We start from the raw sequence: 14,075 nt of genomic DNA, 5'->3' as shown, positions 1-14,075 counted from the left end.
AGCCTGGCATGGTGGCGGGTGCCAGTAATTCCAGCTACTTGGGAGGCTGAGGCACAAAAATCACTTGAACCCAGGAGGCAGAGATTGCAGTGAGCCGAGATCATGCCACTGCACTCCAGCCTAGGCGACAGAGTGAGATTAAGTATTAAAAAAAAAAAGAAAGAAACTAGAAAAATGATTAAATTAAACCAAAAATAAGAAGGAAGAAAATTTAAAAATGGTAAGAATGGAAATTGTGAAATGGAGGATAGATACGCAAGAGAAAAAATTTGAAAAGTCAAAAGTTATTTCCTACCTAAGTGTCCATAGACAGATGAATGGATACAGAGAATACGGTGTGTGTGCGTGTGTGTGTATAAATATATATTAGAATATTATTCAGCCATAAAAAGAAAAAGAACCTGCCATTTACCACAACATGGATGAACCTGAAGGACATTGTAAGTGAAATAAACCAGGCACAGAAACAGGAATATTGCATGATTTTACTTACATGTGGAATCTTAAAAAGTCAAGCTTATAGAAGCAAAGAGTAGAATGATGGTTTCCAGGAGCTGAGGGGTGGAGAGAATGAGAGATGTTGGTCAAAGGGTATAAACTTTCAGTTTTAAGATGAATTAGTTCTGGAGATACATTATGGGGACTGTAGTTAATAATACAGTATTTTTTACTTGAAATGTGACAAGAGAAGAGATTTTTGGCATCCTCACCACATATACAGATACACACACACAAATGATAACAATGGGTGATGACAAATGTGTTAATTCACTTGACTGTGGTAATCATTACACAATGTATACATGTATCGAATCATCATGTTGAACACCTTGAATATATACATATCTTTTTTCAATTAAATATTTTTAAAAGCCCAAAGGTTTTGCTTTGAAAGGATTAATGAAAGTGATAGACCTATTGTTAGTCTGATCAAGAAAAAGAGAATGGACATTATCAATATAAAAAATTACAGATCCTAAAAAAAGATAAAGGAATATTACAAACTTTTGTGTGCCAATTAATTTGGCACTTAGATGAACAAAATCCTTAAAAATAAAAGTTAACAAAATTAATACTAGATAAAATAGAATATGATAAATGCATATATATGTGTGTGTATATATATATATATATGAAGTTCTGTTTTTTTTTTAATCAGAAGACTTACCACAGTTAAATCTTCAGGCCTAGATAGTTTTACTGATAAATGTTATCAGACATTCTGGGAAACAACCACCAATCTTATATAGGTTATTTCAGAAATAAAAGAGGGAGTACTTCTCAAACACTTTTAGGAGTCTAACTTTACCTCATATAACAAAATCAGACAAAGATTTTACAAAAAATAGAGGAAATCATAGATTAATATTTCTCACATACACAAACACAAGCATCTTTACAAAGCAAATAAAGAACAGTAATTTATAGAAAAGATATATCATAATCGAGTAAAGTTTATGTCAGGAATGCAAGTATTCACTGACCATTAAAAATTAATCAATGTAATTTAACATACTAATGGAGTAAAGGAGAAAATTAATCATTTTGCTAGATATAGCTTTGAAGAATTTTTAAAAATATATAATGAACAGGTTTAAACACAGAATAGAAAAAAGTGAAAAAGGAAATCACAAACAGAAAAGTTAATTCTTCATAGGAATAGAAAAAATACTAAATTTATATGAAAACACAAAAGACCTAGAATAGCCAAAGCAATACTGTGCAAAATAAGAAAGCTAGAGACATCACACTTCCTGACTTCAAAATATACCACAAAGCTATAGTAACCAAACCAGCATGGTACTAGCATAAAAACAGACACAGAGACCAATGGAACAGATTAGGGAACCCACATATAAATCCACACAATTACAACCAACTGATCTTCGACAAAGGCTCCAGGAATACACAACAGGAAAAGGACAGTCTTTTCCATAAATTGTGCTGGGGAAACTGTATAGCCATCAGCACTAGAATGAAACTAGACCCTTACCTCCCACCATACACAAAAATCAAGTCAAAATGGGTTAAAGATTTAAGTCTAAGATCTGAAGCCCTGAAACTATTAGAAAAAAGGCATGAGGAAATGATCTAGGAAATTGGTCTGGTCAAATATATTTTGTGTAAGACCTCAAAAGCACGGTCAACAAAAGTAAAAATAGAAAAAAATGGGACTACATCAAGCTAAAAAGCTCTGTACAGCAAAAAAAAAAAAAAAAAGTGAAGAGACTACTCACAGAATGGGGAAAATATTTGCAAACTACCTGTCTGACAAAGGATTAATAACCAGAATGTATATAAAGACCTCAAACAACTCTATAGCTATGTATATATATGTATGTCTTATTTTTTTTTTTTTTTTTTTTTTTTTTTGAGACAGAGTCTCGCTCTGTTGCCCAGGCTGGAGTGCAGTGGCGCGATCTCGGCTCACTGTAAGCTCCGCCTCCCGGGTTCATGCCATTCTCCTGCCTCAGCCTCCCGAGTAGCTGGGACTACAGGCGCCCGCCAACACGCCCGGCTAATTTTTTTGTATTTTTAGTAGAGACGGGGTTTCACCGTGTTAGCCAGGATGGTCTTGATCTCCTGACCTTGTGATCCGCCCGCCTCGGCCTCCCAAAGTGCTGGGATTACAGGCTTGAGCCACCGCGCCCGGCCTATGTATGTCTTATTTTTATGGGTTATTCTGAAAAACGTCTATTCATATCTTTTTCTATATATATATATATATATACTGATTAAAAATGGGCAAAAGATATGAGTAGACATTTTTCAGAGTAAGACATAAAAATAGTCAACAGGTATATGAAAAAACGCTCAACTTCAACAATCAGAGAAATGCACATCAAAACCACAATGAGGTATCATCTCACACCAGTTAAAATGTCTTTTATCAAAAAGTCAGGGAATAACAAGTGCTGGTGAGGATATGGAGAAAGGAAAACCTTCATTCACTGTTGGTAGAAATGTAAATTAGTATAGTCACTATGGAAAACACTATGGAGGTTCCTCAAAAACCTAAAACTAGAAATACTATATGATTCAGTGATTCCACTACTGAGTATATATCCAAAAGAAAGGAAAACAATATATCGAAAAGATATCTGCATTCCCATGTTTACTGCAGCCCTATTCGCATTAGGCAAAATGTGGAATCAAAGTAAGTGTCCATCAGTGGATGAATGAGTAGAGAAAATGTGGTATATATACACAATGGAATATTATTCAGCCACAAAAGAGAATAAAATTCTGTCATTTGTACCAACATGGATGGAACTGGAGGTCATTATGTTAAATGAAATAAGCCAACTACGTAAGACAAATATTGCTTGTTCGCACTGATATATGAAAGCTAAAATGGTGGATCTCATGAAGATAGAGAGTAGATTTGTGGTTACCAGAGGCCAACAAAGGGAATGTGGAGGGGGGATAAAGAGAGGCTGATTAATGGGTACAAATATGCAGTTAGATTCAATAATTAAGACCGTGTTTGATATATCAGTGGGGTGACTATAGTTAACAATAATCTGTTGCATATTTCAAAATAACTAGAGGAGAAAAATTCATGTTTCTAGCATAAAGAAAAGATAGATATTTAAGGTGATGGATATTCCAGTTACTGATTTGATTTTTACAGATTATATGAATGTATCAAATTGTCACACTTACCCCCAAAATTTGTATATCTATTATATATCAATACAAATACATTTTAAAACTATGAAAGTTGATAGTGGTAGAATAGACGGTACATGCGGAAGTTAGAGATAAAGCAATGCAAAAATTAAGAGACGTGAACCACAGACTGAAAAGTCCAGTATTTGTCTCATAGTAATTCTAAAAGAAGAGAATAATTATAATTCATTGACAGTAAATAGATAAAGATGGAGAACTATTTGATGAAAGTCATGAATTTTTAAATGGAGGAAGTAGAACAAGTCCTGAGCCAGATGAACAAAAATATAGCCTCTCCTAAACAAATTATATTGAATCTGTAAAAAATCTCAAGACAAAGATAATGTCCTAAATATAAGCAGAGGGGAGGAAAACAGAATACCTGCAAACAATTAAACTCAGTGTATTTTAAAAGCAACAATACATCCTCGAAGTCAATGAGGTAAATTTGTTACTAAAAAAATCGTCACTAGAATTGAACTAGAATTCTGAACCCAAGTTAGAACACTTTTCAAAACTGAGGGTGAATTAAAACCTAGAACTAGAAAAAGTTTACATTTGTGAAAGAATTAACAAAAATTGAACTTCAGCAGAAAGAAAATGGAACCAAGTACCTAGGGGAGAAAAAACAAGTACAATAAAAAAGCAAAAGGAGGCAACGAATTGGTAAAATATCATTGAAAATTGAAATAAATAGTAGCCGTTAAAGATAATAATGATTATAACAATAATTAGTTAATTAATTTTGATAAAATAACTGGAAGATAGAGAAAAGTATCTCATAACTAATCTCCTTATGTTGTTAGAAGAAAAGACAATACGTTTTAAAAATGTTTTAATTACATTGTGCTAAAACTAAGTATTTGCTGATGTTTCCAATTCAAGAGCTTTCTCTTAAGTTCTCACTTTTCATTAACTTTAATATACATTTTGTGAATTTTAATTTAATGATTATGACAATAAAACAATGTAAATTCCTTAAACAAGAGAGGAAAAGTAGGGAAGCATTAAATCTGGCCAATCCAAGAGGTGCGTGAAAGAAGAAATATGAAGAAAAAGGAACCCAAAAGAAAACATGATGACTAGAAAACAATAGCAATTTCCATTTATATTTGGTCTCTTTTAACTTATTTTTCATGCCTTCTAGGATGAAGGTGAACCACTTGTTCAAACAAACAAGAAATGTAATGCAAAGGACTCATTTTACAAGTCCTCTACACAAAAGTAAGCAGTTTTCCGAGTGTAATTTTGATTTCGGAATATATTTCTTTTTCCTTTATGACACATCCTCTTTATGTCTACAATATCCTGAATCTTATGAGTGACCCAAAGAACATCAAACACAGACATTTACTGATATTGATTGCTAAAATAAACATTGAAGGAAGAGTCTTAAGGCACATCTATGCTTGATGGAAGAATAAAACCAAAACAGAAAGTAAATGGTCAAAGAGAGAGTGGGGGGATAAGAGTACAGCATCCTAGAAAGCCAAAACAGAGAAAGTTTAAAGGGGAGAATTCATTGACTCAGTCAACAAATATATTGGGTACCTATTACAAATCTATGTCTTAGACTATGAGCTACATCAGTGAGTAGGCAAAGGTCTCTGCTCTCACATCTCTCATTATAAAGGTGTATTGATCTGTTTTCACACTGCTAATAAAGATATACCCGAGACTGGGCAATTTATAAAGGAAAGAGGTTTAATTGACACAGTTCCACACAGCTGGGGAGGCCTCACAATCATGGCAGAAGGCAAGGAGGAGCAAAGTTACGTCTTATATGGTGGCAGTCAAGAGAGCCTGTGCAGGACAACTCCCATTTGTAAAACCATCAGATCTTGTGAGATTTATTCACTATCAAGAGAATGGTATGGGGGAAACTGCCCCCATGATTCAATTATCTCCACCTGGCCCCACCCTAGACAGGTAAGGATTATTACAATTCAAGGTCAGATTTGGGTGGGGACACAGCCAAACCATATCAAAAGGGAAAGAGACAATAATAAACAAACACAGTAAATAGATCATATCTTAAAAAGTGACAGGTAAGTCTATGAAGAAAAGGTAGAACAGGACAAGATCAGGAGTCCCACATGTACAGGGCAGCAGGCTTCAGTAATAAGTAAGAGGTGTGGGGAGGCCTCCCCAGGTGCTGAGGGGTATGTAGAAATTTGGAGGAGTTGAGAGAGCAGCCATGCAGAGACTTGGAGTGACTCTATACCCTGAAGAGGGAATATAGAGCAAAAGCCCAGGTCAGAAGTATGCTTAAGATGTTAAGAAAGAATAAAAGGCCAGGGTGCCTGGAGTAGGGTAACAGTAGGGTAAGAGGAGGGAGTAGCAAAAGGAGAGGTCAGAGAAGTGCTAAGAACCAGATCTTGTGGGACACTTCAAGCAATTTTAATTACCAGGACTGTCATTCTGGGTGGCACGAGGCTTCAGCAGAGAAGTGGAAAGATCAGACTTATACATGAAGGTAATAATCATGGTGGCTGCTGTGATCAAAGTAGATTTTTACAGTGGAGAGAAGATGGAACATCGGTTAAGAGGTTATTGTTGTCATTTAGGACAAAGATAATGGTAGCTTGGGGGAGAGTGCTGGCAGAAAAATTTGTAAGCAACGGTTGAGTTCTGGATGTATGTTGAATGTAGAGCCAACACAATTTTCTGATTATGATGAATCTGGAGAAAAGAGGACTCAAAAATGATTCTAAGACTTTGGTCTATGCAGCTGGATGTACTGAGGTTGCCATTTCATAACAAGGTGAATGCAGTGGAGAAGTCAGTTTTACATACATTGAATATAAAGATGTTCATTAGACATCCAAGTGGATATGTCAAGTAGGCAGTGTGAAATATGGATTTGAAGTTTGAGGCAGAGGCCTGGGCCAGAGAAATCAACCTGGGTGTCATGGCTTATAGAAAGGTATGTAAAGCCATGGCACTGAATGAGAACACTAATGGAGAAGTATAGTCATACAGGCAAAGGGCACTGAGTCCTGGCATCTCGTTAAAAAAGAGAAAAAAAGAGGAGAAGCCAGCAATCGAGACTGAGAAGGAGCAACCAGTAAGGTAGGAGGAAGATGAAGAGTCTAGGTCCTGGAAGGCAGATTGAGGATGTGTTAAGGAAAGAGTAATGAATGCCTATTCACATCATGCAAATAGGTCAAATGGGATGAGGCCCAAGAATGGATAATGGGGCTGACTAGTGGATTTAGAATTCAACAGAGTGATAGAGTGAAGGCCAAAACACATGGCATGACACAGAGAAATGGATGAAGAGGGAAAGAGAGGCAGCAAAGAGAATAAAGAAATGACAACACGTGTGGACCTCAAAGCACTCCGTATCTGCCCACTTTTTTTTCTTCACATATTTTGAACGCTTCAGACAGGCTTCACATTTCAACTTCATTTTTTTTTCATTCAAATTGAAAGTATACCCATGACCAAACATAGTGTCATGAAACACATGTATGAATGCCTACTATCCAGGGGTGTTATGAAAACATTTAAAAACATGATATGAAGTTGGATTTCAAAGTATTAGAACAACATGAGGAAAAAGCCTTGTTCATCAGCCATCTTAGAATCCAACTCTTAAGACTCAAAACATACCTGCTTGCTGAACATGGGACCTTGGCATCCTCCATTCTTTTTCATCTCAATTTTCTCATCTTAAAAATGAAGGATGACAACTAAATGGCCCATAAATTCCTCTCTGACTTTTGGGTTTATTTCCCATTGTATTCTTATCTTGATTTTAATTTTAAAAATTCCAGTGATCATCTCAGAAACAGTTAATATTTTTATTAAGGTTGTGATACTTCACTCAGAATGGAAAAGTTTTATTATAAGACAAAGTATCAAATCATAGTATTAAGTAGTTTCTCTTTAAACATATAAAGTGTCCTTAGGGAAAAGTTTATTACCTTCATGGAAAATTCCATAAAATATTTATGAAATTTATCAGAGGCTCAAACAGTGAGGTATCTTTTAAGGTTTCATTGAACTCACAGATTAATTTCTTACATACAACACTAGTCAGATATGTTAGAAAACATTTAGGACTTTGCTATGATTTAAAATATCTTATTATATTTAGTACTTCTATGACACTAATTTTAAGATAAGTAAGTTCAAAATGTATTCACACACAACAAGAACACTATGGACTCATCACAGATCTATTTAACTTTTCCAATATTATGTTTTTTAATTTTCACAGCATTCCCATGTGGTAGAGACAATTTTTGTATTGGTCCTTTTTCACTCTTGTATCATAAACACCTAGCACAATGCTTGAAATATAGTCATCTCTGAACAGATATATGTTGAGGAAGTGAGAATCATTGGTAATTCTTTTAAAAATGACTTTGACTGACAGTGGGATTTTTCTTGGAAAGATATGCCTTGTCCATAGAATGGAAAGATCAAGTTTCACACTAAGTGTGGATAGGGCAGGAGAAGGTCTGGGGATCCATCTGTCTTGTCAGAATATAGTCTTTAGAGTGAGGGTTGTATGGTTTTCACTCAGGATCCACTGTGTCTGTCATATGTGCCTGTGAAAAAGAACAACTTTCAAAAGTCCAAAGATCCCCATATTTGTGTGTGTGTGTGTGGGTGTGTGTGTTTAAAATAATTGCAAGTCATAAGATGGCTGAAGCCCTTCAACCATGCTAAAAAACTTGTACAATTTGGCTCATTAGTGTGGAATAGTGGGAATGTTGCTGAATCTTAGGAGGCAGATTATTTTTGCAAGGGAGAATCCTGACTTTGACCAATAGCTGACCTTAAGCAAAGAAAATCAGTTTTCTAAGCCATAGTTTATTTGTAAATTAATAGTATTCTCTGAAGGTCAAATAAGCGTTTTTTTGGAAACTGTAAGATGTATGTAAGTTTTCTACTTCTGCGTGACAGACTGCAGGAATTTAGCAGCTTCTGTTATCTAGCAGTCCTGTAGGTCAGACGTCTAGGTATGTCCCAACTGGGTTCACTGTTTAGGGTTCTCTAAAGCTGGAATCAAGGTGTCAGCTGAGATTTGGTTCTCGTCTTCCGGGATCATTCAAGTTGTTGACAGAATTCCGTTCATTGTGGCTATAGGACTGATATTTGTTTCTTCAAGGGCAGACAAAGAGCATGTGTTGCTATTTTGTGTCTCTTTTTAGAGCTTGCTTGCTTAGGTTGGGCCTATTCAGGAAAATCCCACCTTCTGATTAACTCAAATTCAACCAATTAGGGACCTTTACTACATGTACCAATCTCTTGGGGCATATAAAATCACATAACACAGGAGTACTACCTCATAATTATCACTTGCTCTGCCTACTGTCCGGACGAGGTGATTATATATGCATATGGTATACACACCAAGGGGCAGGGATCCTCGGGGTCATCTTTGGATTCTTCTTATCATAGTATAATATTGTTATAAACTTTACCAATTGAATATGCTTTTCATAAGATGTTCCTATTTAATAACTTCATAGAGCTTATGAAGATGTTCCTTGGGATATGATGCTACCACCAAAACTTGTTCCAGAACAAACAACATTGGAAAAAGCCGCTGACCCCATCTCACAGTGTTTTACTCTGAAAAGATATAAAGGGGTGCCAACAATAACTCAGGTCAGCAGACTTCTCTGAGCAATAATGTATTTCTCATTGTTATTGAAGTGAGTTCTACAACTAAGTCAAAATAATACTTATTTTATTGTTAACAATACCTAAGGAAGTAAATTTATGTAAGATAAGTAAATACACACACACACACACACACACACGTATGGAGTTGAAATTTCCATAATTGTACAAGTTATTCATGACTGCAAATACTTTGACTTTTTCAATATTCAAAATTTTGTTGATTATATAAAGACTACCTCTTTCTCAAAAGTCATTTGCAATGACTGTGTTTATTTTTGGAATTGCAAGAGAATGAGTAAATAATGAAGAAGACAGAAATAGTTTTACCAGATAACCTATGCTGAAGATTGTTCTTCACATAGGATCTAGATCTTAGCTCTGTACTTTTCATGGCAAAAAGAGAAGATCCATAGATTGCTATCTGATGTTGTCACTTGTTACGTGATAAAACAAAGCATACCAACTTTTCAGTAGTGACACTCATTCTTTTCATTTCTGAGTATCAAGAAGAATTTATCATGGGAATTATCATATCTATGCCATAGCCAGAGAAATTTTCGTAATGTGTGAATCTGTTTGTGTTACTCCACTGATTAAACCCATCCTTTTTTATTTAAAAAAAATCCATACTCCTTGACATGACACAGACCCAATTCTCCATTATTTGCCCATGGCTCCCTCCTTAGCTTCATCCCTGCCCCATTCTCATCTTCTTACTGTTCCTCTTCATTGCCCAAACATCACCCCATACTGTACTCTGTCCTTTCTCTGCTGAGCTTCTCTCAAGTCCTCAAGTTTCCCATGCTCGTTTCCAGGTTGTGTGCTTTGCAAAGAGTGTTTCACTGCCTTCATCACTCTCCCTATTTATGCTAGGTGAATCTCAAGAATTCAGGTCTTATTGTAGCCCTCACTTTTGACCTCCCAACACTGGATTAGATGTCTCAGCTCTGTGCTTGCAAAGTACCTTCTACTTCCATTGATTCCTTTATCTTTTTGTGCCACTTCTCACTGCGTAGGAGTCTGGTTAAGCCCTTGGGCTTTTCCCATAATGAAGTTTTTGAGTACATAAAATCCATAGGATTAAAAAGAAAATCAATTATATTGAAACACAGCTCTTAATATAGATCCCAAGAGGTCCGCTGATGATAGGTTAAGAAGCCTATATTTTCTCGTAAAATTTATTCAGCTTTTACAGAGAACAATGATAATAAAAGAGGAAAAACATGACTTTAATATAAAGACTCAAACCTGAGATTTTTCACATAGAAAAAGTGAATTAAAATAAAAAAATATATGGTTTCATCTAGCTAATTTTAAAGGATCTCTAAACTACTTTAAAATATTTTTATACCTGTGAAAGTTGGTCCTTTTATTACACATTCCTTGGCGTTAAATTCTACTAGCATCCAAAGTCCTTCTTGGGCCAGATGAGATTCAAAGCTTAGGATCTAGGCTGGTTTGGAAGTGGGAGACTGGCCTGGGTTTGCAGAGGGTAGACTACAGTGGATCCAAATCAGAACAGTAGCTAACGATGAAAACTAAAATCAGACTTTCCACATGGGTTTCGGTATGAAACAGGTGGATAATGAGACAGATTCCAGCTTTGAGAAAACAAATTGAAATTGGAAGTCTGAGACCAGATCAAAGACCATGAGTGGCTCCAGACTGAATCCATGAAGTGCTAGCGAAGCTTGGAGAGTGCGTTTTCCTAGAGAGCCTGGGGCATAGTTATGATGTAGAAAGGACTGTCAAGAGGACAGGAGCTTATCCACCAGAAATTATAACGTGCTCATTGACTGTCATTGATTTTGATGATTATTTTTAGATGGTTGGTGAGCTCTGGGACAGATTTCAAACAAGATCTTTCTTGGCACCAGTCAAACCAATTAATTTGTAAGTTTTATCTCCTAAAGTTCTCACACTAGGTTTCTCACTATCATGTATTGTAATTAAGAAGCTGATGCTGTAGCCCTTGGCTTAGAGGGGTGGGTGAGGGATATGTTCTCTGATGGAGAGCATCCCAGGGACCCCTTGACTCACATCCTTAGGGCTGGGCAGATGACCCGAATCCCAGGGCAGTTGCTTAGTGTGCCTGCTTCCGTTACTTTCTCTTTACCCTCCTAACATTTCGAATACTGGATGTACCATAACCATTTTGGAAAACTGAGTGCAGTGACTCATGCTTGTAATTGGAACACTTTGGGAAGCCAAGGTGGGAGAATTACTTGAGCCCAGGAGGTAGAGACCACCCTGGGTGGTCTGTAATTGAAATTGAGTTGTAATTTCTCTTTTGTAGACATGGTAAGACCCTATCTCTACAAAAATAAAAAAAAATAAAAATTAATTGGCCAAGAGGGATGGTGGTGCACCTGTAGTCCCAACTACTCAGGAGGCTGAGGCAAGAGGATCCCCTGAGCCCAGAAGTTCCAGGCAGCACTGAGCCGTGATTGCACCACTGCATTCCAGCCTGGGTGACACAGCAAGATCCTGCCTTAAAAAATAAATAAATAGGCCGGGCATGCTGGCTCATGCCTGTAATCCCAGGGAGGCCTAGGCAGCGGATCACCTGAGGTCAGGAGTTTGAAGCCAGCCTGGCCAACATGGTGAAACCCCACCTGTAATCCCAGCTACTTGTGAGGCTGAGGCAGGAGAATTGCTTGGATCCAGGAGGCAGAGATTGCAGTGAGCTGAGATCATGCCACTGCACTCCAGCCTAGGCAATGAGTGAGACTCTATCTCAAATAAATAAATAAATAAATAAATAAATAAATACAATAACATAAAATAGGGAGGGCTTTATAAACAATTTGATATAAACAATTATGATATTGCTAAAATCCAAAGACTTTATATAATATAGATTATACATTATTTTCTATCAATTTTTGTATTATATAGTTACTTTGTGTTCTATTCATGTTAGAAACTATGGTGTTATTACTACTACTTCCTTACATGTAATTTTCACATTTAGTCTAAAAAAACTTGGTGTTTCTGCCTTTGAAAACATCACAATATTGTCTGTTCATTTTTGCTCTTAACACAACCCACAACACAGGTTATCATCTTTGTTTTTATTTTGTATTCATTTTTGAATATTTTATGTACACAAAAATGTATAAGAATATGATATAGTCTGTGTGTCTGCTCCCCAACTTTAGAAATAAAATATTACTTACACAATGGAAAATTTCTATATATTCTTTTCTAAGCACATCTATCTTCCTCAGGGAGCATGACTAGTATCCTGGATTTGACGTTTCACATTTTCATGCATGCTTATAATTTTTTAAAACATATGTGTTATTGTTAACCAATATATGGAATTGTGTTCTTTGTTTATAAACCCAGTATTAGTGGTATCATACATATATTTATGCAACTTTATATTTTTGTTCATATGAAAAATTACATATGAGGAAGTAATACTAATAAAGTCATAGTTTCTAACATTAATAGAACACAAAGTGACTATATGATACAAAAATTGATAGAAAATAATTTACATTATTTAATTTCACATTATTTAATTTACACACAATTTATATTTGTGTTTGTAAGATTCATACCTCTTGACATCTGTGTTTCTAGGAGTTTGTTTTCACTGTTGTAGAGTCTTCCTTTAAATGGATGTGCCAAAAATTATTCATCCATTCTTGTAATTATTTTCTGATTTTTATTACAGTTGGTACAGTGCCCACATACCTTCACATACCTAAGTGTAGAAATATTTCTGAGTTTTATATACTCATTTATGTCTAGAATTGTTGGGTCATGTGATGTGTACTTCTCTGCTTTTTAGATATTGGTATGTTCTTCTCCAAATGAGTTTCAACAATGGAATCTCCCATTATAAGTGCTTGGGCTCCCATTACTGCACATCACAGCCAGTGTTTAGAATTTCCAGACTAAAAAAAAAATCCAGTCTATTGAATAACAAATTGTGCTCCATTATAATTTTAGTTTACATCTACCTGATTACTAACGATCAGTTTTTGCAAGTTTATGACCTGTTTGAATTTTCACATCTGTAACTTGCCTGCTTATATATTTTGTCCCTTTTGCTGTTGGGTTTTTACTTATTGATTGTCACAACTTTTCTGTTCAATATTCTGGGTAAAAATCCTTTCTTGGTAATATAAATCAAAGTATCCCCTTCTAGTCTGTGACTTTTTTATTTTAAGACTTTTCTATTTTTGCTTATCTGAAGTTTTGAATTTTACTGTAACTAAATTCATCAATATTTTTCTTCAGGTTTTGTTGTTTTTGTGAAGATTTTAATGAGTGTTTCCCTGCCTTGAAATAATAAAGATACCCCCCTTTTATAACTTTTTTTCTGAAAAATTCAAAGTTTTGCTTTTCACATTTATTATTTTTAAAGCATTTGATTATTACTTATGATAAGAGCTAGGGATCCATTTTCCCAACATAAATAAGCAATTATACAAGTTCAGTTTAATGAGAGGATCTTACTAAATAGTTTAATGAGTGATTTGTAGGCCTGTTGGCTAAAGCCTGTGAGTTCTTTTTTTTTTTTTGCATTTTTTTTTTTATTATACTTTAGGTTTTAGGGTACATGTGCACAATGTGCAGGTTTGTTACATATGTATTCATGTGCCATGTTGATTTCCCGCACCCATTAACTCGTCATTTAGCATTAGGTATATCTCCTAATGCTGTCCCTCCCCCCTCCCCCAACCCCACAACAGTCCCCGGAGTGTGATGTTCTCCTTCCTGTGTCCATGAGTTCTCATTGTTCA

General features: G+C 35.6%; 1 protein-coding gene across 1 annotated transcript in view; it reads left to right on the top strand.

Annotated features, from left to right (window-relative positions):
* The window catches only part of SPMIP7 (sperm microtubule inner protein 7), a 60,597-nt gene that overhangs the window by 18,752 nt on the left and 27,770 nt on the right, over positions 1-14,075 (top strand). The window contains exons 3-5 of the mRNA XM_055294444.2: positions 4,820-4,896; positions 9,159-9,297; positions 11,141-11,208. Coding sequence (XP_055150419.1) covers positions 4,820-4,896; positions 9,159-9,297; positions 11,141-11,208 — 284 coding nt within the window. The remainder of the gene's footprint in view (positions 1-4,819; positions 4,897-9,158; positions 9,298-11,140; positions 11,209-14,075) is intronic.

Source organism: Symphalangus syndactylus, chromosome 9, assembly GCF_028878055.3.
Source record: "Symphalangus syndactylus isolate Jambi chromosome 9, NHGRI_mSymSyn1-v2.1_pri, whole genome shotgun sequence".
NCBI lineage: Eukaryota > Metazoa > Chordata > Mammalia > Primates > Hylobatidae > Symphalangus > Symphalangus syndactylus.
This window is presented reverse-complemented; position numbering and strand designations above follow the sequence as displayed.